Source organism: Gadus macrocephalus, chromosome 1 (genome assembly GCF_031168955.1).
Source record: "Gadus macrocephalus chromosome 1, ASM3116895v1".
Lineage (NCBI taxonomy): Eukaryota > Metazoa > Chordata > Actinopteri > Gadiformes > Gadidae > Gadus > Gadus macrocephalus.
Window position 1 is genome coordinate 25083423 of NC_082382.1, and position 24997 is coordinate 25108419.

General features: G+C 47.5%; 4 protein-coding genes across 7 annotated transcripts in view; 1 reads left to right on the forward strand and 3 right to left on the reverse strand.

Annotated features, from left to right (window-relative positions):
- LOC132463330 (synaptonemal complex protein 2-like) overlaps nucleotides 1-8330 on the reverse strand; it is a 28139-nt gene extending 19809 nt beyond the window's left edge. The window contains exons 1-24 of the mRNA XM_060059395.1: nucleotides 8200-8330; nucleotides 7827-7932; nucleotides 7591-7731; nucleotides 7125-7255; nucleotides 6937-7039; nucleotides 6670-6694; nucleotides 6109-6194; nucleotides 5847-5938; nucleotides 5432-5466; nucleotides 5207-5349; nucleotides 5033-5085; nucleotides 4796-4841; nucleotides 4553-4657; nucleotides 4321-4381; nucleotides 4008-4156; nucleotides 3591-3659; nucleotides 3181-3267; nucleotides 2904-3012; nucleotides 2317-2489; nucleotides 2104-2170; nucleotides 1917-1968; nucleotides 1733-1812; nucleotides 702-1159; nucleotides 356-507 (exon numbers count right to left, since the gene is read on the reverse strand). Of these exons, the coding sequence (XP_059915378.1) occupies nucleotides 356-507; nucleotides 702-1159; nucleotides 1733-1812; nucleotides 1917-1968; nucleotides 2104-2170; nucleotides 2317-2489; nucleotides 2904-3012; nucleotides 3181-3267; nucleotides 3591-3659; nucleotides 4008-4156; nucleotides 4321-4381; nucleotides 4553-4657; nucleotides 4796-4841; nucleotides 5033-5085; nucleotides 5207-5349; nucleotides 5432-5466; nucleotides 5847-5938; nucleotides 6109-6194; nucleotides 6670-6694; nucleotides 6937-7039; nucleotides 7125-7255; nucleotides 7591-7731; nucleotides 7827-7850 (2441 nt within the window). The 5' untranslated portion in view covers nucleotides 7851-7932; nucleotides 8200-8330. The remainder of the gene's footprint in view (nucleotides 1-355; nucleotides 508-701; nucleotides 1160-1732; nucleotides 1813-1916; nucleotides 1969-2103; nucleotides 2171-2316; nucleotides 2490-2903; nucleotides 3013-3180; nucleotides 3268-3590; nucleotides 3660-4007; nucleotides 4157-4320; nucleotides 4382-4552; nucleotides 4658-4795; nucleotides 4842-5032; nucleotides 5086-5206; nucleotides 5350-5431; nucleotides 5467-5846; nucleotides 5939-6108; nucleotides 6195-6669; nucleotides 6695-6936; nucleotides 7040-7124; nucleotides 7256-7590; nucleotides 7732-7826; nucleotides 7933-8199) is intronic.
- A 305-nt stretch (nucleotides 8331-8635) lies between these two features.
- Nucleotides 8636-10893, reverse strand: LOC132463599 (protein phosphatase 1 regulatory subunit 3D-like). 3 transcript variants are annotated; one of them, XM_060059891.1, is made up of 2 exons: nucleotides 10838-10893; nucleotides 8636-10346 (listed from the first exon to the last, which is right to left on the reverse strand). In XM_060059891.1, the coding sequence occupies exon 2, from the start codon at nucleotides 10338-10340 to the stop codon at nucleotides 9429-9431; it is 912 nt and encodes a 303-aa protein (XP_059915874.1). In that variant the 5' UTR covers nucleotides 10341-10346; nucleotides 10838-10893; the 3' UTR covers nucleotides 8636-9428. The 3 variants fall into 3 exon arrangements, with proteins under 3 accessions (XP_059915874.1, XP_059915868.1, XP_059915862.1); XM_060059885.1 differs by having other exon boundaries at nucleotides 10633-10886; XM_060059879.1 differs by having other exon boundaries at nucleotides 10638-10885.
- Nucleotides 10894-10941: 48 nt separating this feature from the next.
- On the forward strand, nucleotides 10942-15014 carry fam217ba (family with sequence similarity 217 member Ba). Its single transcript, XM_060059778.1, has 4 exons — nucleotides 10942-11602; nucleotides 11697-11790; nucleotides 11888-11952; nucleotides 12063-15014. Exons 1-4 carry the CDS (start codon nucleotides 11496-11498, stop codon nucleotides 13669-13671), a joined length of 1875 nt encoding a protein of 624 aa, XP_059915761.1. The 5' UTR covers nucleotides 10942-11495; the 3' UTR covers nucleotides 13672-15014.
- Nucleotides 15015-15023: 9 nt separating this feature from the next.
- Nucleotides 15024-21513, reverse strand: ttll9 (tubulin tyrosine ligase-like family, member 9). Of its 2 annotated transcripts, none has more exons than XM_060059803.1 (14): nucleotides 21401-21513; nucleotides 21124-21182; nucleotides 20932-21024; nucleotides 20672-20783; nucleotides 20159-20344; nucleotides 19200-19268; nucleotides 19017-19107; nucleotides 18706-18746; nucleotides 18441-18528; nucleotides 18102-18160; nucleotides 17784-17980; nucleotides 17240-17353; nucleotides 15308-15432; nucleotides 15024-15158 (listed from the first exon to the last, which is right to left on the reverse strand). In XM_060059803.1, the coding sequence occupies exons 1-14, from the start codon at nucleotides 21413-21415 to the stop codon at nucleotides 15088-15090; spliced, it is 1320 nt and encodes a 439-aa protein (XP_059915786.1). In that variant the 5' UTR covers nucleotides 21416-21513; the 3' UTR covers nucleotides 15024-15087. The 2 variants fall into 2 exon arrangements, with proteins under 2 accessions (XP_059915786.1, XP_059915790.1); XM_060059807.1 differs by having other exon boundaries at nucleotides 20922-21024.
- Nucleotides 21514-24997: the final 3484 nt, after the last annotated feature.

The window sequence follows — 24997 nt, forward strand, 5'->3', positions numbered from 1 at the left end:
GGTCACAGTCTGTTTGTCCCCATGCCATCAGGAAAGAGATATAGTCATCAAAGCCAGAAGCACTAGGCTGCAGAACAGCTTCTTCCCCAGAGCTGGAGCATCAATCACCCCCCACCCTCCCCAGTTGCCGAGGACTGTATTGTTTTGAGTGACCTAATTGTTGTTCAATACCTTTTCACACTGCACTGTTTCTTTATTATCATTGTTTACCTGTCAAACCAAAAGGTTCTTTATTATTCATTTACTTATTAACAATGGATAGAGCCAGTGACCCAGCCACTCTGTCTTGCTTACTTATCTTGTTTTTACCATTTTGCTGCTGAAAAATGAAAGCAGCAGAAATAAAGTGCCTTACTTGTTGAACGACTGAGGCACCCAGCTCAGGGGGGGTCTGTCCGAGGTGACCACGGAGCGCTCTGCGGAGGGGAGCTTGGAGATGCCGGCCGGGGTGCTGTTGTACCGGCTGGAGATGAGCTTCACCATGCTGTCCGCCAGCTCTGAATCCTTCTGGATACACGCACGCAAACACACACACAGACACACACCAAAACACACACACACACACACACCAAAACACACACACACATACCAGAACACACACCAAAACACACACACACATCAACCGTGAAGGTATGTACACGTGAGGTTGTAAAGACAGGGCCCTGACCCTCATAGGGTAAGGCAGTAAGCTGCAGCTGTACCTTCTCTTTGGCAGAGGCCGTTCCAGCAGGCTTAACCTTGGGGTTGAGGGTTCTGTCCTGCAGGACTTTAGCCGGGGCGGCCTTGCGTGTCGCGCTGGTCTCCTTAGCAACCCCCGGTTCCGGAACACTCTGGCCTCGCCGCTTCCTACTGGTCGATCCCGGCACGCCTGCCTTCGGCGGGGGCGGAGCCACTGCGGTAGCCCCGAGGGAGGGGGGGCATCGTACCGCCGGCTCTCTCTCCATCTGAGGACCCCCCCTGTCGGCGGGCGGGCCCTTGCCTCGGGGGCCGGCCGGCTCCTCGCCCTCTGAGTCCAGGCTGATCTGGTTGATGACCTCCTGCAGGCGCTGGCTGAGCTCCAGGTGCAGCCTCTTGTGGCTGAAGAGCTCCGAGCCCGAGCCCTGGGCCCTCTCCACGGAGGGCGGGGGCTCCAGCTGCCTCCCCAGGCTGGCCTCCGATTCTGCAGAAGAGGGAAACGACGTTTGGAATACCCAGAGACCAGGGCTGGGACACTAATCGGATTTCGATCTCGATTTTAGCGTCAAACGATCACAAAACTAATATAATCGATTTATTTTATTTTTTTATAGAAAGAACAGCTGGATACATATGATATCTGTACATTATTTTAGATTTCAACATTTTCTTTTTGACCATTTTGTGTATGTTTTTAAGGGGGAAGGTTCAAAGTTCTCAGAAAAAAAGGTTTTTGGGAGAGGCATGCTGAATAAATACATCATTGAATAATCGTGATTTCATTACTGACCAAAATAATTGTGATTATGTTTTTTTCCAAAATCAAGCATCCCTACCAGAGTGAGAGAGATGCAGAAGAGGGAACTAAACGTCAAAGTGGTGTCAAAGAGAAACATAAATTATAAATGTCAAAGAGGACTTGGTTTGACCTTTGAAGCCGCTGTCAGACTTTTGGTTTGTTTTAGGATTGTCCTGAGGAACGCCCGTCGGCTAAACGACTAGACTGTTCTTTTCTGTTCTTTTCTTAGACAGTGATGTATGTTTGGCTTTTCCTCACCTGGTCTTGAAAGACGTCTGTTCCTCTGGATGGGCATCATTATCATGTCAGTCATAGATTGCTTATGCCAGTTGGAGATTCTATAAAAACACACACACACACACACACACAGTTTGAGACAAACAAGTCGACAGTGTTGCAGGGGAGACTGAAGCTACTGGAACGGTTCCTGGCCAGTGCTTACGTGCTTCCCCTTGACTTGGTGACAGGCTGGGAGTCAGGGACAAAGCTGTTCTCTGTAAACACACAAGGAAAGATGAGCACACAGGTGACGGCTATAGCTGTCATTTGTTTGGTCAGAGGGGGTCAAACAATGAAAGAGGAACAAGGACACGGAGCCCTGAGTGGATGAACCAAAGGGGAGTCGGTACCCAGAAGCTCTAGGTCTTCCTGCTGCGCACCCTTCACCTTCTGCCTTGATCTCTCTGATGGGATGACCTGCAGGGCAGCAGACAAACTCTGGGGCGGGGGAAATACGGTAGGAAACAAGAGACTGAGATGGTACCAGGGCTGAACCAAAACGCTGCCTTCAGCGGACTTCATTGGTTCTCCTCATGCGCTGACTACAGTATCAGAGGGTGTACCGAGCGGCCTGTCTGGTTCCTCAGGTGCTCCGCCCTGGCGCTGCTGGGGGTGGTGCGGTGGCTGGATGGCGTTCTGGCGGCGGCGTTGGGCTCCCCGGGGTGGCAGGGTCCAGGCCTCTCAGCGCCCCGCACCTTCTGAAGGGCAGGCTTCTCTCTCCAGCTGCTTGGCGTGTCTGGCGGAGAGAATGGGTCACAGACACACGGGACGTTTGGATGTATGGGGGGAAAAAGGAACCAATTGACTGTTTTTAGTGTTTGTTTTACAATGCAGCGGACGATTATGGAAAATTGAGCTACGGAAAGGGTTTTATGAGAGGGAAAATGAACAGTTCTTACACAAACACCACCATACACACAGACACACACACACACAAACAGACACACACTGTCTCTCCCTCTCTTGCAGCTTGTTGCTCACATTCTCAAAACTTCAGTTGAGTCCCCTGTCACAGAGTCAAGTGGGTAATAACCGTGGAAGAAAATCGTCAGGAACATTCTGTGCAGCCTGAAACGGTCTAATGAGTTAGTTAAATAAAAACTGTTTGGAAGGCGCACGATTCGTCGTGACTGAGTTCAGTGGCACTTACTCGCAGGTAGGACCACAGAGTAGGGGCTGGAATCGCGGACACTCCCCCCTGCACTCCCGCTGATGAAGGTGTAGGACTCAGAGACCCTCCTCCTGGCTGGAGTTATCAGCTAGATGGGCCGAAACAATGCCTGGCTGTGAGTGTCCTATCTCACCGTAAGTCTACATAGTCACATTATTAATGAATTGAGAAGGGGAAATAAATATCTCCAGAATTATAACAGTGTGAGGATGGCTGTTCTCCGTACAGAATATATACATGGGTTCCACCTGCTCACCTGTACAGGGCCAGCAGGGGGAGCCACCCAGGTGGGTTCCACGTTTCTGTCTGTTGTCAGAGACACCTGGCTCTCCGGAACCGCGGGCTGCAAGAATTCCAGCCAACATACACACGCCTGATTGACACCACTTAAGAGATAAACGCGGCTTGGGTGTCAGAACTGGAGAGCGTCCTTAACAATATTAATAACACATTAGAACGCTGTGCGTCATCGCCGGCAGGCTCCGATTCACGTGACTCTGTGACAGACGCCTCTTCTTGTACGAGTAAACATAACTAAACTCCACACACTTAAATGTGGTGGGATTGTGCCCCTGTTGCAGAGCGGGGCTCGACTCATCAGATGCTATCTCAGCCCGACGTCTGCCGTGTGCGTGTGGCGTAGCGGGCAGACTGGCGGCTGTTTACCTGGGAGCAGCTATCATCCATGAGGATCTTAACGGTTGTCTTCACGGTGCTGCTCTTGCCAACGAAGCACTGACCGACAAGAGGAACGAGGGGGGGGGGGGGGCAGAGGGATGTTAATGAGTGAGGATCAACATTGGAACCACAGGACTTGTTCTCTGCTGTCGGCGGCAAACACACACTCTCTCTAGAACCCCGGGCAACACGGCAGCAGGAATGCTGTTGATCGTTTTCTAGGTTGTTTTTGGGTGTTACAAGGGGATCGATAGCGAGTCGACACAGGCTGTGCCTAGGTGAGAACAATCCCCTTAAGCTCATCAGATGAACACATAGCATTAGAGATGAATATCGATACACGGCGATGGAATGCGTTGATGTTGAGCTGACGCTCAGGGTGTCGTGACTGAAGGAGGCGGCTACTCTGTTCTTGCTGTCGCCGTAGACGGCGCGGACGGCGTGCACGACGGCCAGGGCGGGGCTGAAGCGGACGGTGAGACAGATGCCCTCCACGTTGCCCACACACAACACCTCGCACAGCTTCAGCCTCAGCACGTGGCACGAGGCCTCCTCTGGGGAAACACACCAGCGGGCCGGATCAGACATGTGCACGTGCCTGTGGCGCGTGGCGTGAGAACGAACAGCCGCCACGCGTCAGCGAGGCGTGGAGGAGAAGGCGGGAATGTTTATGACTTTGTTTTTCATCTCATTAAAGACGCGGTGATTAGTGCGTTACCTTTGATGGTGTAGCTGTGGACTTCGTTCTCAGTGATGCAGATCGTATCCCACTGGCCTTCCTACATAAGAAGGAAAACCAACGTGTAACCTGACGAACATATCACAAATGTCTTTATCCAAACCAGACAGGACCAAGGCTCATTTCGAAGTGTCCATAACAGGTGGGGCCATGAATGAAGATGTTCAGTTCCATCAGCCCTGTGGTCTCCTGGATGGACCTCTATAGCTACCTTAGTCTCCTCGTCGGCCACGGCAAAGTAGAAGGAGATACTCTGGCTTCCCAGGTTGAAGTCGATCCAGAACTCCTCCAGTTTCTCATCAGAGGGCATCAGCAGCTACAACATGTCCACTCGTTAGAGAAACACAGACTAACGTCGAAGTGAACCAACCAGAAGGATCTGGGACACGTCTGGCCCATGAAACATTGATGAATACATTTAGCTGAGATTCACAGGGGATTCATTGACACTAACCTCATGTTTATCCAGGAAAGCCTCTAAACATGGGTAGGAGAACACTCTGCGGATAGAGGCAACAACAACTCTGACAGACAGCTGAACAATTTATCATTTCTACTGCTGACAAGCACTGCCGATTCAGTGTTTCAGAAAATTGAAAAAACATCTGTCACTCCTCTTGTCACAACATTCAAGTGACTTGAAAAACGTATTCGGTTAAGAAGTGTGTTCCAATAAAACCTTTATGCTTACCTTCTATTGTCTCCCTGCATTCCATTCACCAGATTCAGAAATGTGCGACAGTCCTGAAATCAAACAATTGCATGATGAAAAAAATACAAGCAAAATGTTACAAAGTATTTCCATCATTTGGAAGCATTGAAGAGGGGTTATGCGGTTCCTTACAGTAGCCGCATTGATTTGTACCGTTTCAAACTCAGAGTCTCTTATGGCGATGAAAGCCTTGGCCACGTAGTCCATGCTGAACCAGCGGTGAACCATCGCCCTCCGCTGGCCTGGAGTGGCCATTCGGCACAGTGCCTCCATCAGGGCCGTCTGGAAGTCATAATCTGAGACACGCCCACAGGTCATGTCGGCCCGTAGGGGGTCACGGTAAGGTCTGATATCTGGGCCACACAGGGCAACACTTACCACCGCCCTCCAAAATCTGTCCGGCCAGCTTGGTCCTGGGTAAGAAACAAGAGGGAAAAGCAAAAGGAAATACTAATTAGCTGGTTTATGTTCCACGTCCAGCCATCAGGTTTTGGGTTTGATCCCCAATCGATGGGCATCATCGAGCAAGATAACATTTACATTTAGGGCAGATGCTTTAATCCAAACGTGATTTGTGAAGGTTCATTCACGGACTCGCACACCGACGGCGATGTCACCATGCAAGGCGACAGTCAGCTCGTCGGGAGCATTTATGTTGAGGTGTCTCGCTCGGGGACACATTGCTGGGGATCGAACTAGCAGCCTTACGGTAACAGGTCAACCCGCTATGTTAATTGGGGTGTGTAATAGAGAACGGTGTATATGTAAGTGGGATGCAGTTCACAGAACCTACATCACATCTGAAGCTTCCTCTGAGGAAAAGTTCTTCTCCTTTTTCAGTTCCTCTGGCATTTTATCCAGGACCATGTTGAATTTTCTGATAGCCTGTGGAGACATTATTATTAATGATATTGTTGTTCATATTATCACATAATATTATCATTGTTAAGGGGATCATACCTACTAAAATACCCAGGACCCCTCTAGGCTTATTGCCAAAAATATATATAGATATTTAGAAAAACATTCTTATATAATATACATTTGTGTCATACCTCTTTTTTTATCAGTATATAGATTGTCGGGTTTGTGGCCAACTGGCCAATTGGATGCAGGAAGATATCTGTGACTTGATATGTTGCTGTGAATCATATTAGCATATCATACTGTAAATAACACAATTATCCCCATTAACAAGAAGATCATTAAATCTGTCCTAAAATATAAAAAGATCGGATATTGAGAGCGGAAGGTCCTCATAACTCACTGGAAAAAAAAACAGTCAAGCAGAACTCCAAAAAATTCATGTAACTAAATAATACAAAAGCTGTGAAGGGGAACATGCTATTTAGCGGCTGTAAGAACGAACAATCAAACATTTTGGTATCAAAATGACTGGTGTGACTCATTCATTATGCAAATGAGAAATATACCCCTCAGTCTTTGCTACTAATATTAACTGTGTTGAAAGGAAGGTCTATTTGTTGGTGTTGGAAATGAGATGTTTGAATGATTGTTCTGCGATTCCTTTAGGTCTCATAAAGAAAAACACAAGCATTGTATAATAGGTGACAAACATAAATCAAAGTGTCAACTTGTCAAGAGTGAAAACGTACCCTCTTTGCTAATTTCATGGACAGCCTATCAGGGAAAGAAGAGTGAGAGAAAAAGAGCGAAAGATTAAATGTCCAACCTTTTGCATTTGGTGATGAAGCTAAATCTATATTTGAAAAAAGATGATTGTGTTTACACCAATTAAATATATAATCATTTCCCTCTAACAATGGCAATATGCCAATGTTTTTTTCCATTTCGATGGCTTCTACTATTACTATTTGTAAACCTTCACCCTTTAGAATAGTAACTGTGTGGTACAAGCTTACCATCAATGAATCAAAGAAGTCTTCAGCCAGGGTTAGCAGGTCCTCATCTCTCTGTGGGCCTCCCTTGATCCATAGTTGCCTGCATTTCTCAAACCAATCCACCATGTACATACAAAAAAATTACATGAAACATGTTAATGTATTTACTTATTTAATATAACGATTATGCTTTTCATTTTAAAATCCTTATCTTCTTGACAAAGCCTTGAGCGATGATCTCAGATGGTCCAAGGTCCCCAGGAAAGGATAATTTCTTGCAACACTTGTAGAGGATGGTGAGACACAGACTTGCATGTTTGGTGGCCTTCTGATCCAAACACTGCAGGCAAGACACACACCTTTCAATGTACTCCCAAGCAGCATGTTAATATCGCATTTGAATAGGAACACCCTCCAGGAAGACATGAAATTACCAGAATTTATTTCATTTGATGCCTTTGGCTCATAACGATAGGATCTTGAATGTGGCAGTTTTTAATTGTGTGAAAATTGTGCGCTTTTGTTTTTTACGAAACCTTTATCTATTTGTATGATTTATGATGCCCTCCTGGCCAGATTGTAAATCTCAATGAGCCTTTTACATGGTTAAATAAAGGATTAATAAAAGAAAAAAACATAACAGGGAAGTGGTTTTAAATAGTTGTTTTTTCCTACCCTGTTTACAAGTTTGTCCACTTTGACGAGGAACTGTTTGGAACATTTTATAGCAGTGCATTGGGATGAATCCTCCTCCAGAAACAGATCCAGTCGCTGAAAACGGCTGCTCCTCAGCGCCTCATCCACCAGCTTCTCCAACTACGAACAGGGCTCGGGTTCAATTCCCACACTGACCCTCAACACACATTTTATTTGATAGGATCGATCCATTATTGACCAGCTGATGCGCTCACCTGTTGATCCTGGCCAGGCGCCATGGCGCAAACATCAAGGTCGTGTAGTTATCTCTATTACCAGTCCCACTGCTGCTGAAGCCTCAGTCCTCAGGCTCACTGCAGGCTAGAGGGAATACCGGCTTAGTAACTGTAACAGGTTTTATATCTGACTGCTCTAAAGGTACACGGTGATGAAAGATAACTCCTTTATAATCAGAGGATTGAATTCTCTCACGACTCGTCCGTTATTGGGATGTTGCTAACTCGGACGTGCTGCTAGCGGTTGACATTTCCTAATCGTTACTAAAAGGTTGTTTTTGTTACATTTAATTCATAACTTCTGATACGATTCCACAAAATCAAGTATTTAAAAATGAAAACTAATACTCACGACCGAAATTTTTGCAAAACCAACGAGTTTTATTCTGATAAACGCAATTCGTACGTTCCTTCTTCTTTTCAGATCAGAGCGCGGGAAATATCGTTCGCATGCGCATGCGCCGTGTGGCGTCGAGTCCTGAACCAGGTGACCGATTCCCATTGGCCACTTTATTATAGGGCGTAGCAGGCTGCTACTATAATACAGCTGGAATATGTGAAGACCTGTACTCTTCTTTAGATATTCTTCTTGCAAATTAAGACGTGATAACTTACTATTCAAATCCAAAAACAAGACAATGACACAATGTTAAAATATAATAAATGTCTTTAATATGTACAGAAATTAACATGGATTAGTTTGTTGCTACGTTAAAATATAATTTCCGGATAGTTCATATGTTTGAGTTTTCCTTCAAAATACTTAAACAACATCAAGAAAAAAATAATATTTGCATTACAAAAAGCAATTACTTGTGCATCCAAGTTGAGCAAATTTCCCATCTGGGATTGATAAAGTACATTTATTTTATAATTATTCTATTGTATCATAAAGTGCAGGTAAAAGCCAAATCAAACTGTCTAATTATCTTTATTTGTGGTTTCTACTATTCTGTACTGTACTGTAATGCTAGCCTGCAGGAACCAGGAGACCCTGCAAGCTCATTCTGTATTTGCTCTAGCATGTGCCTGGCCAGCCTCCTGTTCAGGCGATTTCAAGCAGACACGGGCTCGGTCGGGCCAATCACAACTGTTTATGTAAAGTACAGCGGCTCTGATACGTTGATTGTACAGAGGAGCGCCTAATGGGAGAGCCGTTGAGGCATTTCATGAACAACCAAGATGGCTGCCGCATAACACGATCAATTGCTCTGATAGGTTGTAGGTCTATCCAATTGCGTCCGGAGGCAATATGGTTGGCACCTGTTGATAACGCCCATCGGTACGCCCCGGAGAGGTTCCGGACCGATATGCATTGGCGAATTGTCTGAAAATGTCAGGCTACTGTACTGCTATAGCCTACTACTTGTACTACATACAAAAAGTGCAATTGTTTTATTTCTCCCCATTGTTGAAATTCAGCTTTGGCTGCTTCAAAGTGACGATTTACTTAAAATCTACAAAAGAATACGCAGGGAAATACCCTATGAGTGCAAAGCTACTGCAGAGCTAAATAGTGTAGTGAACAGAAACCGAAATGCACCCAGGATGTCCCCTCAGCAGCGGTCTTCTTCCCTTGTCTCACAGGAAGTGCACCAGGCTGTCCTCGCACTCCTTGGGAACGCTGAGCTTGTAGTTATGGCACACCAGCTTGTAGTTCTGCCCGTCGTTGTTGTCCCAGTGCTCCAGCCCACACGCCGTGTACCGGACGGCAAACTCCAGCACCGCCCCCGGCTGCAGGAACGGCGGCACGGGGAGGTGGAACCGGAAGGTGTCGACGCTGAGACAGGCTCCGCCCCCTCCGTCGCCGGGCCGGGTGGCGCTCTGTACCCAGGAGGCCTTCGTCTCCGTGTGGCTCTTCCACTCGGTGAAGGAGTAGCGGACGCCCACCTCCTTATCGGGGTGCACGTTCAGCACCTGGGTGATGCCGATGACGCCCAGCTCGAAGCACAGCACCCGCTCCAGGCACACCTTCTGCCTTTGGAGGCGTTGGAGGAACTCGGGCTGGTCCCCGGGCTGCTGGGAGAAGACGGGCTTCAGGTAGGGCAGGGAGATCTCCAGGTGCGTGCCGTCGGTCAGCTCGGCACCCATCAATAGCCGGAAGGCCACGTGTTGGGGGATGAAGGGGTCCTCCCCCGACTTGAAGAGCTTCACGTCCTCCAGGTCGAGCCCTAAGGAGTCAGCGAAACGCACCCTGACATTTCTGAAATGCTTCTTCCTCTCCTGCGGCGAGGGCAGAGATTTGGAGCGTCTCTGGATGATAGGTCTGGGCAGCGGTTCACAGGAGAGGCCCCGGTTTGTCTCCTGCTGTTTCTTGGGTGGGGGGACTCTGGGGGCTGGGGGTCGGATTGGAATGAGTTTCCTTTCTGGCTTGAGTTCGGTCGCACTGATCACGTCAGACAGGTGGATTGTGGTGCATGACGTTGGGGCTTTGCCGAAGGAGCCATCAGTCTCGCTGCGGGGAATCCTTATATTTCCAATACACCAATCCATCTTTTCCTAGACAGAACATAATGTAGAATAAGTATAGAGGATACATTCATGTCAACATAGTTAATATACTTTTACTTTTTAAGGAAAGTGATTCATTATGACGGTGAAAAAGACACATTCGCACCATGTCAGGCATTTCAATAATTAAATGTTTTTATTTGATTGTTGGCTTAGAAAATAAGAGAGTGGGCGTGTGCTTTAGGAGTGAGCTACGTGCATATCCAGTACGGTTCTCATCCGAACATTTAGATTATTTTATCCGCTGAAACACGGGTTAATAAGACTGTAGTACCTCACCACGATATGCAGCAATGGATTAACAAATGCAAGCTGTAGCATAAGCTCGTGTTTTGGCGAGGCTTGATCCACCAGTTATATAAAAAACAACAACATTGAAGCAGCGCATTTCCGTGCGTCAGTCGTGCCTCTGTGTCTTCCGCAATAATATCAGATCTGTAATGTTAATAACACGCATAAGAAATGCACAAAAATCGTACGCATGCTTTATAAATCCTGGGTTCCGTTGAAGGGGCTACGAATGTGCGCGCAGCTCCTGAGTTGACCCAGAAGGGAGAGGAGGTGCAAAGGATTATGGGGAATTGAGTATATTACGATTTGGACCTTTAACTACTACGTTCCCTGGTTTGTTCGCACGGACTATATTGAATCGTCGCTTAATAGGTGGCACTATTGGCATGTAGAGTTTAACATCTACTACATTACACACAACGCTGGTTGCGTGTGGACAGAACACCAATTGCCTTGAACTACAATACCCACACTATCGTTGTAGTACTTCATATAGCGCAAGCAGCAAGGTAGCAGCAGGTAAACAAACCCATTTGACAGGGAAGGCGAATCAAACAAAGCTTTCACGTTGAAAACGCGTCATTTATATTTAACGTCAAGGATGATGCCGGTGTAAAAACAGGGACGTATTGAGCTGCGTTTTATTGTATTTCATTTATTTCGAATACAAACGGCTGGATATCAAGACAGGTGCCTAATGCGCATCATGCGCAGCAGCATTTCTGTGAAACTGGACGTTTTGAACGTTAACGTTATCATTTTAGGAATTGAATCTCTCGGACGAGATGTAGGCTGTGTTCTATAGCTAGAATACCTCCTTGTTTTGGACTGAAAACGACCTGCAAAATGGGCCCCATCATGCAGGAGCGAACAGCATCCACGACACTGAAGCGCGTTTCCTCCAAAGATAAAATTAAGGTTCGAAACGCTGAGAATACTGGACTTGTGACAAGGTAAGCTTCTTTGCCAAACAAATGTGTACAATTATGACATTAATTTAGCGAAACTACTATCTTCATGTTATTATTATTTCATCTGTTTCCATAGTTCAAAGAAGGGAAACAAGGTGAAAAAGGCAAGTGGGCAGTTGAAGAATGGCTTACCAGGTCAGGAAAAGGACTTGGTAGCAACCGTCCACAAGGTGAGCCAGTGGCTGTTTGACTGTTATGAAATAATAATAAGCTTGCAGGTGGATATGAAAGATCATCCTCCCATCCATCTCACCTATTTGATTACAGGGAACGCAGTCAAGAGGAGGCAAGGTCAAAGCTGCAGCCTCAAGAAACACAAGCAAACTTTCAAGGTAACATTAAAGGGACGGTACGGGCAATGATATGTTCAAGTCTGTGGGTTGGTAAAAGCCCTAGTTGTAAATTTGCCAAGGTTTCCTCCTGACATAACCTGTTTTTACAGCCCTCAAGACGAAAGGCCTTTTAAATCTCCCGCCCCCAAGCACTCATCGACGCAAAGGAAAGAGGAGAAGCGAGAAATGCAGCGATTGTCCCCATGCTGCAACGAAGTGGATCAGAATCAGAGTCGGATGGGCAGAAACCGAAGGGCCCTCTCCCTGCCCCTGTCCCCCATCGCCGGCCTGCGCCACATGCCCATGCACTCCCCGGCCCCCACCCCAGAGGCCATGCACCGCCACTACGCCCAGAACGAGGACGACACCGACAGCGCCAGCGACCTGTCGGACTCGGAGCGGCTGCCCGTCCTCCCCTCCCCGTGCACCCCCTGCACCCCCCCTCACCTCGACCTGAGGGCCGAGGTCATCGACACCAGCGACTTCCCGCCCGACTTCCCGGGGCCCTGCGGGGCGGCGGGCGGCGAGGAGGAGGAAGAGGACGGCGACGAGGCCGAGCGGCCCGCCTTCAGCTACCCGGAGTTCCTGCCTCCGCCCTTCAACAGCTGGAGCCTGCGGCAGCTGGCCGTGTTCCTGCACACCGAGGGCCGCAGCGCCCCCCGGCCCAAGCCCGTGGGGCCCCTGGAGAGGTACCTGGAGCGGCTGCTGCAGCTGGAGTGGCACCAGATCCAGACGGTGCAGGCGGAGGGCGCCCGCCGCCGCCAGCCGGGCGCGCTGTCCTCCGCGGCGGCTCCGCCGGCGGCCCACCCGCCGAGGCCTCACACCGCGCCCCCGCCCCGCCTCAACTCCCCCAAGGGCCCGCGCCAGGTCCAGAGAGCCCCGCCCTCCGTGTCCCTCAACACGCCCACGTCGCCCGCCGCCCCCGGGCAGCCGCCGCCGGGGCGCTACCCCGTCTGCCCCCAGTGCCACATCCGCTACCCGCTGTGCAACGGCAGCTGCTCGCCGTACGCCTACCAGCGCCACTCCCGCCTCAGCCCGCTGATGGAGCGCAGGGCCAGGAACGGCGCCGGGGCCGGGGCCGGGGCGCCGCCCAAGCGGAGCAGCAGCGAGAGCCGGGCCACCTCCTCCGACGGTAGGGCCTCAGGGGGGGGTGGTGGGGGAGGAGGAGGAGGAGGGGCGCAGACTCCCGTCAGCCCGTCGTCGGCAAAGAGTCACGTCAAACAGATGCAGGCGGCGGGGAACGCCAGGAAGACCCACCACCTGGAGCCAGGAGCTGGTGGTGGTGGAGGCCTGGCTGGTGGCGGCGGTGGCGGTGGTGGTAGCCAGGCGGCTAGTGGCAGCAATGGCCATATCGCTAGCGGCAGTGGTAGCCAGGTGGCTAGCGGTGGCGGGAGTAGTAGCCAGGTGGCTAGCGGTGGCCAGGTGGCTACGGCCAGAGGTCAGCAGAGGAAGGGCCGGGTCAGAGCCAACTCGGAGACGGATGTGAAGAAGGAGGCCGGCACTAAAGGCCCCAACGCGGAGAAACGGATCACCTCCGGGGGGAAACGGGAGCTGAACGCCGCCAGGAAGGCCGAGCGGGACGGGCAGAGAGCGGAGGCGGGAGGAACGGCCGCCAAACCCAGCATGAAGAGGACGACGAAGGAGCCGGCTTCCCTCTCCAGACCACCTGGCAGTAAGCCCAACGGCAAGGCAAAGAACGTGCACTTCGTAGCTAAGTAAACGGGTTCTGTAGTTATTACGCTTTACTTAATGGTTACTAAATAGCGAGGCTTCAACTTATGCTTGCTTTCTGTGTAATGTGTGTATTACTAACACGTCACTCCAGCACTCAAAACGAAGCCGTTGCTTGCTGCAGTCAGAATATCAATATAAATAGTCACATAACAAGTCTAGTGATAAAACAGCAATGAGGCATATTGCAAGACTCATCTATATACAAGGAATATGCAGACATCAATCTTAATGTAGTTTTTGGATCATGAATATGCACTTTCTCCCGCTCATCGTACCTTTACACAGTACAAGACTTACACATAGTACAAAGTAGTACGACGTAGTTGTGCTTTCAATGTAACCTGAGGTTTGTTACACCGCAACCCTCCGAGTAGTACAGTCTGTCGATGTAGGAATACATATAGAATAGGGTAGTCTGTATATTTTGAAAAATCAACATGGACCAAGTAGTAATAGTGGCGGGTGTGATCTGAGTCCTCCGTATTTATCTTTGAGTGAACATTTTCCTTTTCATGTTGGAATGTATTCTTTCATAAGAGCTCTTTGTTTGTTTCACGCCCGCATTGGTGCCTCCCCAGGAAGACGTTTGTTCAGCGACATTATTAGTGAAGAAGATAAAAGAGTTGAAGTGTTGAAGTGGGTTCTTTCAGATGTACTCGTGGTTGTCCCACTTTGGTCATGAGGGCTTTTGTTCGAACAAAGTGGAATTGTCGTTTCACTACAAAATATTTTGCCTAGAGCTGAGCTTTGACTTGTGCGTGAGAGACAGTGTAATGTTTGCTACAAAAATATGCATATTTTTCCAGATTTTTGTATATGATAGTTATATTTATCGGAAATATGTTATGTTCAATGTTTATCCATGCTTTAGATTGTTATGTATACATGTTTATGTGCAAAAGAAAAGAATACCAAATAAGCTGAATGTATATTTTCTCTATAGTTTGTCAGCTTAACCATTGGCCAATTAAGTGATTCCATGACATTTCCATTTCTATCATAGTTTAAATAGTGTCTTAAAAAGTAATCAATTAAAACAACTCATATGTATCATAGAATGCATAGTTTTCCCTAGGATACTGTTGATGGTCGAAGTCTTAACAGTCATCACGTGAACTTGTTTCATGAAAACGCTGGATCAAACAATATGGTTTCCCTTTACTTGACATTTATGAAAAGCATCAAAGCCATAGGTTATGGGTGGGTGGTCTGTGAACTATATACATGTATATTACATTGTTGACCCGCACGCTAAAGAATGTTGTATGTTTTTTCTCAATGTTGACTGCAAGTATTTGTAAGGCATAGAAATAAATGTTTTGCACTCATTTCAATTTGGTACTTCTGTTACTCTGCAAGGAAATGAATACAAAACAAAACACAACATTGGTTACTTGACAATCATATCCTCTTATGACCGGGAAGTGGCTTAAACATCTGCTGCAGCTGCCTCTTCCTGTCGTTCACACACCCTGAAACACAGCAACATAATGCGAGCTGTCAGCACCCACGATGAGCTGAAATCACACTCCACGCTTCAATATTTCACAGGTCAATTCATAACGGGCATCGATGATTAAGACTCTGAAAAATAAATCTTCGTCCGCCGCAGCCAATATACCTAAGTGGGTGTTGGCGGTGAAACAAGAGCTGCTGAGCGTCTCGGGGCCGGCGTCCTCTCTATACACGGGCCCGTCGTTCCACATCAGGTCGTAGCCGCCCACTCTCTTCTCCCTGCCTGTCAGCCTGCGGGTCACAGACACAGCTCGTCAGTCACAGGCCGCTGCTCCTGAACCATGCACCATGATGACTCCGTCTCAGAGGCCCCGACCAGACGACCTTCTCTGGGTCGGGGAGGAGGGGGGCCGTACCGAGTTATGTCAATAGCGTCCGGCTTTTTTTTTTTCCCGGCTAGATATCGATATCGATAGATAGATCTTCTCCAACGTATACCAATACATCAAACCGCTTCTCCATCACACAGCTCAATGTATTGCTGATCAATAGTATCTATCTAAACAGCGATGAGTACATTGATAGACACACAAAGAAAAAAAACCAACAGTGCCGTTGCCACACCACAGTCCCTGGCTCCCGGGGCTGCAGCTGGGTGCTACTCAGTTATGTTGCTCTGTAATGAGCGAGGCCCGCGTCACTGCAGGGGCAGATCCCCCCCCCCCCCCCCACCCTACAGCCCATAGCAACGTGATGCTCTTTACACCAGCCAGCCCGTTTGGACCGCTGTCGTCCCACGGCTCCTCGTCTCTCTGTGCGTGCGTCAGCAGACCCAGGGCCGGAGGTCTGTGTGGGTTCAGAGCGCCCCGCTGCTGAGGAAGTGATGACGGTGGCACCCTTGGGTGAAGGATTAATCAAATGGAGTGAGGGCAATACAAATGCAACCGACTTGACATTGACTGAATTAGACTTGAAAGGGAAGAGGTTACGTCTCGATGGATCAGGGAGCAGTGTGTTATGTGTTGCTCTCTCCCATTGTGGGTTACTCTCTCCCATTGTGCGTTACTCTCTCCCATTGTGGGTAACTCTCTCCCATTGTGCGTTACTCTCTCCCATTGTGCGTTACTCTCTCCCATTGTGGGTAACTCTCTCCCATTGTGTGTTACTCTCTCCCATTGTGCGTTACTCTCTCCCATTGTGGATAACTCTCCCATTGTGTGCAACTCTCTCCCATTGTGTGTTATTCTCTCCCATTGTGAGTTACTCTCTCCCATTGTGGGTAACTCTCTCCCATTGTGTGTTACTCTCTCCCATTGTGTGTTACTCTCTCCCATTGTGGGTAACTCTCTCCCATTGTGTGTTACTCTCTCCCATTGTGCGTTACTCTCTCCCATTGTGTGCAACTCTCTCCCATTGTGCGTTACTCTCTCCCATTGTGCGTTGCTCTCTCCCATTGTGTGTTACACTCTCCCATTGCGAGTTACTCTCTCCCATTGTGCGTTACTCTCTCCCATTGTGTGTAACTCTCCCATTGTGTGTCACTGTCCCATTAATATGTATTTAATTCATCACAAAAGCATATCAAAACACATGACAAGGCCGGGGCTTTCAGATACCTTCAAATCAAGACCTTTTTATCGACAAAAAGGTGCAACCCCCTGATTCCTATCGGGTTACCGTTATACAGAAAAGGCCAATCCCAAACCAGCTCCAGCCAACCGCCTACCCCCATACACCCTTAGATTGACCGGTTGGCGGGGTCAGTGGGACACCTGGGTAAGATCAGCCCAGACCTGTATGTCTGCAAGGATCTGATGTTGGACTGTATGATGAAAGAAAGGCCATTTGATGGTCCTACCAACCCCTCAGACGCCCCCACGATCAAACCCTTTAAGAACCGCAGGGGGCGAGAGACAGAGGCCTGGCGGGAGGAGGATGAGAACAGGATGAGTGTTTGATCCACTCCGTCCGAGCGGGGGGACGTTAGAGACAGATGTTTGGCAGGGAGAGGGAAACCCTATCCAGTGCCTGGGAGCGAACACATTCTCCTTCGTGAGCTCTTCCAGAACACGACGTCTACGGAGCAGTCCTTCCTCACCTTGCCTCCATGTCCACGACGTGGAGCGTGTCCTCCAGCACCCGACACTTCATCTCGTAGTCCTCCTGGCTGCTGGCCGTGAGCGACGGGGAGGCGTTGACCTCGATCAGCCACCTGGGGAGAAGGTCAAGTGGAGCGTGTCCGTTTGCGTCTACCGAGCCGTCACAGTTCACCCTTTGACCCCCCCCCCCCCCCCCCCCCCTGCTCATGTTTCGGAAACACTTTGTTCCGTGGACTGCGTGAAATAAAGTCGACCTTTTGGAATGCATCTTCCAGGTGATTTGTGTGTTGCCAAAAACGTCAGAGTCCATGTAACGATGCATTCGTAATTTGGTTACATACGACTTACGACACCTATGGGATGTTGCAACACAGTGTGTGCCAATTTCTGAAATCGTTTTTCAATGCGAAAACTAGCAGATTTGTATGCGTTGTTTGTGTGTGTGCATGCGTGCGTGTTTGTGTGAGAGAGAGAGAGAGCGAAAAGAGAGAGAGGGATGTAGAGAGGAAGGTAAAAAGGTAAAGCTGGAAAAAGCTCTCTTACGGTTTCAGGCAGTCATCCAGTAGGATGTCGTAGCCGTAGAGCTCAAAGCAGTGCTTGTCGTTGATGATGACCTTCTGTACGCTCAGCAGGCTGCGGATGAAGATGTTGTCGATCTCCTTGAACAGCGTCTCCACCGTCTCTCGGCTGTGCTTGGCCGTCAGGTATCTGCGGAGCTGCTGGATCTGCCACTTACAGCCCTACAACCACCAGGGCAAGACAGCTGGACATCTCAGTGCAGCTCCAGCAGAAATGGACCAAAGAGCATAATATACACGCACGAATGGCCTATCACGCACTACAGATTCGTGAATCTCTGACCTTTTCGGGGTCGTAGTCGGGCGCCGTCTTTTGAACAGCCACGTTCGTGAGATGCACATCTGAGGTGATGCATTAAGGAGAGCTTACACACGCATGGCATCATCACCTCTCATCAGTGTGGAGCCAGATGAGGGGGGTTAAGATGGGAACAAAGGCTGAATGAAAGCAGTCAGCCAGGAACGTAATCAATGAATCATGTTCCTCAGAAACGAAAAAAGATAACAATGAAGAGAGTGGGCCTGGATGTGGTGCGTTCTGTCACACTCCGCGGCGGCAGGTCCGTGCGCTCAGAGCTCAGCCTCGTCCCAGAATACGAGGCTGGGCGGGAGGGGAGGATACACTGATCGTCGATGCTGCTCAGAGAGAACCGCGTGTTGGAGAACCGTGCAAAGCCGTCCCGATACAGCCAGGCTTTCAATGGAATGTACTGAAACACGCACGCGCGCGCGCACGCACGCGCACACACACACACACACACACACACACACACACACACACACACACACACACACACACACACGGTTATGCCGGTGGGGTTTGGGGGGGGTGGGGGGGTACTAAGGATGTGCATGAGTCACTGTGAATTCCAAAGCTCATCACTCACTGATGTCACCATCACATAGACCCTCAGATCAAACTTCCTGCCTGCGGGAGAAGAAGAAATGCCTTCAGCGAAACACGCAGAAGGGAGAGACGTTCAGGCCGCAGAGACAGACGTGATCCATGGGAGGGGATACTGAGGCCATGCGTACGCTCCCACTACAGGCTGCAGATTTGAGCTGGATTGATTTTTACGTCATATGTATGTTATTGTTTTCTAACCTGCTCCAGGTGTGCTTGAAAGCGAATATTAGTGAAAGGTTGTGAACGGGTTGTTGTTTGTGTTTGTGTGTGTTTGTTGAAATGATTGATTACCGCTGATGAGGTAGGGGTTCTCGATGTAGCGTTGAGCCACGTAGCTCTCCACATGCACGTCGTTCTTCTGTTCCTCCGAGCGCGTGCCATCCTGCAGACAAACATGTGTGCACGGGTGTGAACACATCTCAATTCAAGATGGTTGCTCTTGGAACGGGTTTCTGATGGCAAATGGCGCCTTACCTTTTTCCAGTCCGTGATGTCTTTGAGTTTCCGGAACAGAAAGATACCCTTTCCTTGAGATCTTGCTACCTTTAAAATAAACCATAAATCAGGGTTAGTTCCCTTCAACAGCAGAACCAGCTCCTCCTTATAATAATAATAATAATAAATTGTATTTATAACGCACTTTCAACTCAATGACCTCAAAGTGCTACAATGCACATTAAAAGATAAATAATACCTCATAAAAGACTAACTAGATTAAAAAGAAAAATAACAGAGAAAAAGATAATCATTTACAATAGCAGTTTAGCCAAAGGCTTTTCTAAAGAGATGGGTTTTCAGGCCTTTTTTAAAAGAGTGTGGGGCCAGTCTGTTTTATGAAGCAAACACAATCAGTGAATATGTTTCAACACTGTTAACATTAATCCATAGCTGACCCCTGGATCTATTAGGGCTTCTAGCATTATGCCCCACAGACATCACCATTTCCCCTGAGTGATCCTGTCATGTAGGTAATATTTACATACAGATAACCACCTGATCCATGTATCATGTAGCCTAATGGGGATTCAGCAGGATTTCAGGTAAATCACAAGATTGTTCCGAGGAGAATCCTCACAATGTATATCAGAGCTGTGGATGGTATAGTTGATAATGACAAGGAGCATTGTTCTGCATTGTATTAACATTGCATATCCATGGCAACAAAGGAATTACGGATTGCCAGTTTAGCCATAGTCTATATATATAGGGTTAGGACTATATATAAAGTATACATATTTATTTTATTTTTTTTGTAATTTATTTATTGTGTGTTTGTGTGTGCGTGTGTGTGTGTGCGTATGTGTGTGTGTGGGTGTGTGTGTGTGTGTGTGTGTGCGTGTGTTTATCTGTATGGGTGTACATAATGGTGTTCTACTGGAGGAGAGTACATCAGCCCAGAGGGAGCAGAAGGGTCCACCAGTGCTGCAGCTCACCGGCTTCATGATCCAGGTGCTGCCTGCACTGCGTTTGAACTCCTCCACAAACAGGTGATACTCGCCGGGCAGCTCGAAGGTCTGCGGGAAGAAGTCACACCTGGCCGCCTCGCCCCGGCCCGCTTCGCGCTCCAGGTGTTTGCGATACCTTTTCAGGTTCTTCACCATGAAGTTCTTGCGCGTCAGCTGAAACATCAGCCTGATTTAATGGAGAGGGATCAACAGTTCATCGTTTTTAGTGGTGCCGTTCTTTCTCATGTTTCATGCATTGGCATCTCCAGGGTTTTGATTACATACAGGCAGGATAAACTAGCATGTATTGGACTCCCAGTGGAAGGGTTCTGAGTTCTAACCCCAATGTCTGCAGTCTACCTGCAGGCACCCTTGGGCTTAGATGCCGACCCCTATGTGCGCATGCATCTACGATCATCCACTTTAAGGCCCTTTGTATGAAAGGCATCTGCTACATGACTGAATGGTGATATGATGGTTGTATGAAGGACCCTGGCCCACCTCGTAATGGTTGCGGAAGTGACAAATCCTCACATGCTCCTCCATGTAAGTATTGTCAAAGTTCTCTCTCAGCCAGGCGACGTCGCACCAGTTGAAGTCCCACTCTCCTTCTCTGTGGGTTTAACACGACACGCTAATGTTCAAAAATGTAATGGTGCCACACCAAGCCTACATTGTTTCAGATGACTGCATGATATATACAAAAGTGATGGCAACTATTCTTATTTTGTTCGTTGTTTTGTTTACACACCAACACTTACTCCTTGACTTCAGTCCAACCTGGCCGTTGTCTCAGGACGTCCTGGATCGTGTTGAGAAGGCCGCACTTATAGTTCACACACGGCCGCTCCTCCCTGGAAAGAAACCACACGTCTCTCATCTGCTCTGTTGGAGTCAATATTGTGTTTTGTTTTTTTTTTATGTAATGCACACCAAGTTACCGAAGTACTTACCGATCTCTCTCTCTCTCTCCTTTTGTTTGGTTACCGTATAAACATTTGAATCCGGATGTCTGGAAAAAATGAGGTTACACATAATTGTTGTTGAATGTACCAACAAAGATCACCTCACAGAAAAATGATGACCACCTAATAAGACTATGTAACTAATATAACTAATCTAGCTCGTTAGTTATATAACTAATGTAACTAATCTAGCTCGTTAGTTAAATAACGTGACTGAAGCATGCCAGGACTAATCGTTTTAAACTACGTATATATTGTTATTCACCTTCATTTTTGTCATCCTTACGCCTCGAATTACTATGCTGCTGACAAGGGGGTCGATTTAGCACGTTGTTAGCATCACGCCAGCTTCCCTCCTGCGTGTCAACATCCGTTGTCATGGTAACGACGCAACACGTGGGCGTCAGTGTTGCCAGATTGGGCCATAATGCGCGGGCAATCTGGCCCAATCTGGCAACACGGGTGGGTGTTTCAAACAACCCATTTAATGAGATATCTTTATATAGTTTTAAAAATATTTTATGTCTACAAAGTTATGCTGTACACATATTCGTTCTTTAGTTACTTTGGCATGCCCGACCAGTAATGCAAATGCCTCTTCGATATTTCTAAATGTTTTTGAATAATTTAATACATATAACATGCATATCCAAAATTCCTATAAAAGTGTTTTCCGCAATTAATGCTGTATGAAGCAAAAAAAGAAAATTCACGACCGGGCTGTACGTCTTGGCACCACAGGATGGCAACAAAAACTCGCCGTGAGGAGGAAATGCCTTCTGGCGTCTCCCGGCTGAGCTCGACCGCTGCATGTGAACGAGTCTGAGCCATGAGGCAGTGGCTGACTAACCGAGAATCAATTCATTTACAGAATAGGCAAGGCTGCATTCTGGTTTCAATCCAATACGCTTGCACTAGGAGACAGAAATATATTGAATCAACAATTATCATCATATTATTATACATGCATGACTATATGTGGCAAAATGTGGTGAGGACATGAAATCTATTATTACAGATGATGATGATCTATATATTATTGCATTGCATTTTAATGACCTCCCCATCAACAGGTCATGTTTTCCAATCAAGCTCATTTAGAGCATATACAATCAGTTTGGAATTTATTTTCAGGAAAACCCAAGTCTAATCTGTCTCCATCTATAAACTCATAACATTCGCACACTATTATTTGGGTCGATGCTAAACGGGTAGGCTAATATCGATGTCAGATTCCAAAGCAAAGCTAAGTAAACAATCACACAGCCACCTAGCTGGTGGTTACCAACTCTGAGCCACCCAAGAGTAGGAAAACATAGCCTTTTAGTCTTCTGATTAAATTATTTAAACAGACAAGAGTTTAAATGGTTTATGAACTTAGTTTGGCTGCATATAAACGTGAATGCTATAGTTTGTGTACACATCCCCAGTCGCTAAAAGAAACAAAGGATCTGGAAACCAGCGAGAGGTAATGTATGGGGCACCAATAATAGCTCCGATTTGTCAGAGTACTAACGTATCCTGTTGGAAATCACTTAAGTATTGCGCCTTTATTCTTTGTCAGACATCCAATAACTAATAAACAGGGAATGCATTTGAATGCCATGCTGTAACAAAGAATACACTGTCTGAAAATATATCCTGAATTCCTCACGATGCAGAATAGGTGTAGGATTTACGATGCAGTGGGATTAGAAATAGGCCATTATTTCCAAATAAAATGGAATTCTGGGCCCTTTCTTTGGGTGCTTTTTTAACGAGACTATCCCTAGAGCCTTTAAGATTGAGCTGGCAGCGAGTCTCCGTCCACGTCATTAACCCCAACAGGTACAGTACGACGTGAGGTCAGAGAAATCCGTCTCCTTCTCCAATCGTCCCGAGCTTCAATGATTTCCACGGAATTGATTCAAAGTATCTTCTACACGATGTGTGCACGCAACCTGCGAGCCGTCCAACGTTATAAAGCCAAGAAGATGTCAATAACACATTCCATTCATGAACAGATCCGTTTTGAACGGGGCTGATTGCTTATTTGTGAGAGAGACGTTCTGAATTGAAACCTCGCACACGTCGACCCCTGATGACGGTTCTGTGTCGCTGTTTGCCTCACTGACGCTCCACCACTCCACGTCTCAAGACCCAATGTGGGGAAGGGGTCAGTGTCTCTCTGAGGAAACCCTTCTCTCCTTCTCCCTCCCCCCCTCACCTCTGAGTCTGAGTCCCATTCCTCAATGTTAACAACCAGATAAGCAGTGGGGAGCCACAGCCCTCTCCCCTACGCCAGGCACATGTCTTCAATCTGTGGTCATCAATCCATGCATTCATTGGTTTTTGAGGTTTGGCAGACAATTCCACCGAGAATACCTCCAACATCATTGCATTTTATCTATCACAGTAATAGCACACTGTCGGTTTACCGCCTGTGTGTTTGTATCGGTGACAAACCGAACCCACTGTGGTACCAATGTTCTCCCCTGTACAATCCACCGTACGTGTGCGCGTGTGCGCGTTTATCAGTGGATAGATACATCATTTGGACTCCATCGGATCGGCAGTTCGGCGTTGTCATGTTTTATTCAGAAGGCCTTCCCACATCGCTCTCACACCGCGGTGCTCCCCTCTGTGAAGGGTCTGGGTTCAGGACAGCGGCGCCACGCGCTGTGGGATCCCACACAGGCAGGGTGCAGGCCGGGTCAGCCACCGGTCCTGGAGCACCATCCCTCATCAGCCCCTGATAAGCCTCCGCAACCCGCTGGTGAACCAGGAAATCTGTCCGGGTGTTGGCACACTTTGCAGTCGCGGTTGGGGGGCGGCTCCCATTACAAGGGAATGTGTGTGTGAGGATAGCCTTCAGCACCTCTGGCCGACTCGTTTGCAGCTCTGACCCCGGAGGCATCGAGGTGAGCGCAGGGTTTTCGGGAGTTACTTGAAGGGTATTCACTTACATGACAAACCCCTCACCCTCAACCTCACAATAAAGATCAAGATGTCATAAGCAGTGGACAAAGGTCAGGGTAAAGAGTTGGGTCAGGGTTTCTCTGTGTACAAAATAATGTCCTTTTATTGAAAGGTCCTGGCTGATATGCTTTCACAAAATACCTCGGCATAACGTTTAGATCGCCTTTGATAAATCATCCGTTGTGTTTGGCCTCTTATTTGATCTGAAGTTATCTTATCTTAAATCATCAAGTTATTTTAATTTAAACGATCTAATCTTAAATGATCAAAGTGTATTCCTATCGGATCAACTGGTTTGGGTGTTAGTGTTTGAAGCCCATCTTGTGCTACTCTGAAGAACGATGTTGTATTCCATGGTTTAATATGCTGTTAAATAACCGTATGAGTTGATTTTCCACACGGGTGCACTCATCAAGTTTCAAAGAGTTTCAAAGTTTTCAAAGCCATGAATCACAGTGCAAGCATAGCAGGTCTCCAGGTTCTGTCCTCAGTAATTGTTTTCAGAGTAAACATCCAAGCCCATGAAAACATAACAAATTTATAGAGGCACATATTGTGACCTTCAGTCCCACGCTTGGAGCCAGAATCAATTTGAAAGCTTTCAATTGATCTGTTCCTGCACGGTCTACAATAGGCAGGTACTGTCTACCCTTTGCATAACAGTAAGATGTAAAGGGTATCACTTGTAATGCTAAATCTGTGGCCACATACCTGTTGTTTAGATGAATACATGAATCAGCTCTGAATAATATGACCAGCATCAGCATCAATCATTCTAATTTAGTATTGACTACATTATGAGTAAATGCTTCTAATAAAGCATCATTGGACTATTACTAATGGTTTCTTTTGCCATGCTGACATAACAAACATTATAATTTCTTCACCGGTTTGCTGTGACTCA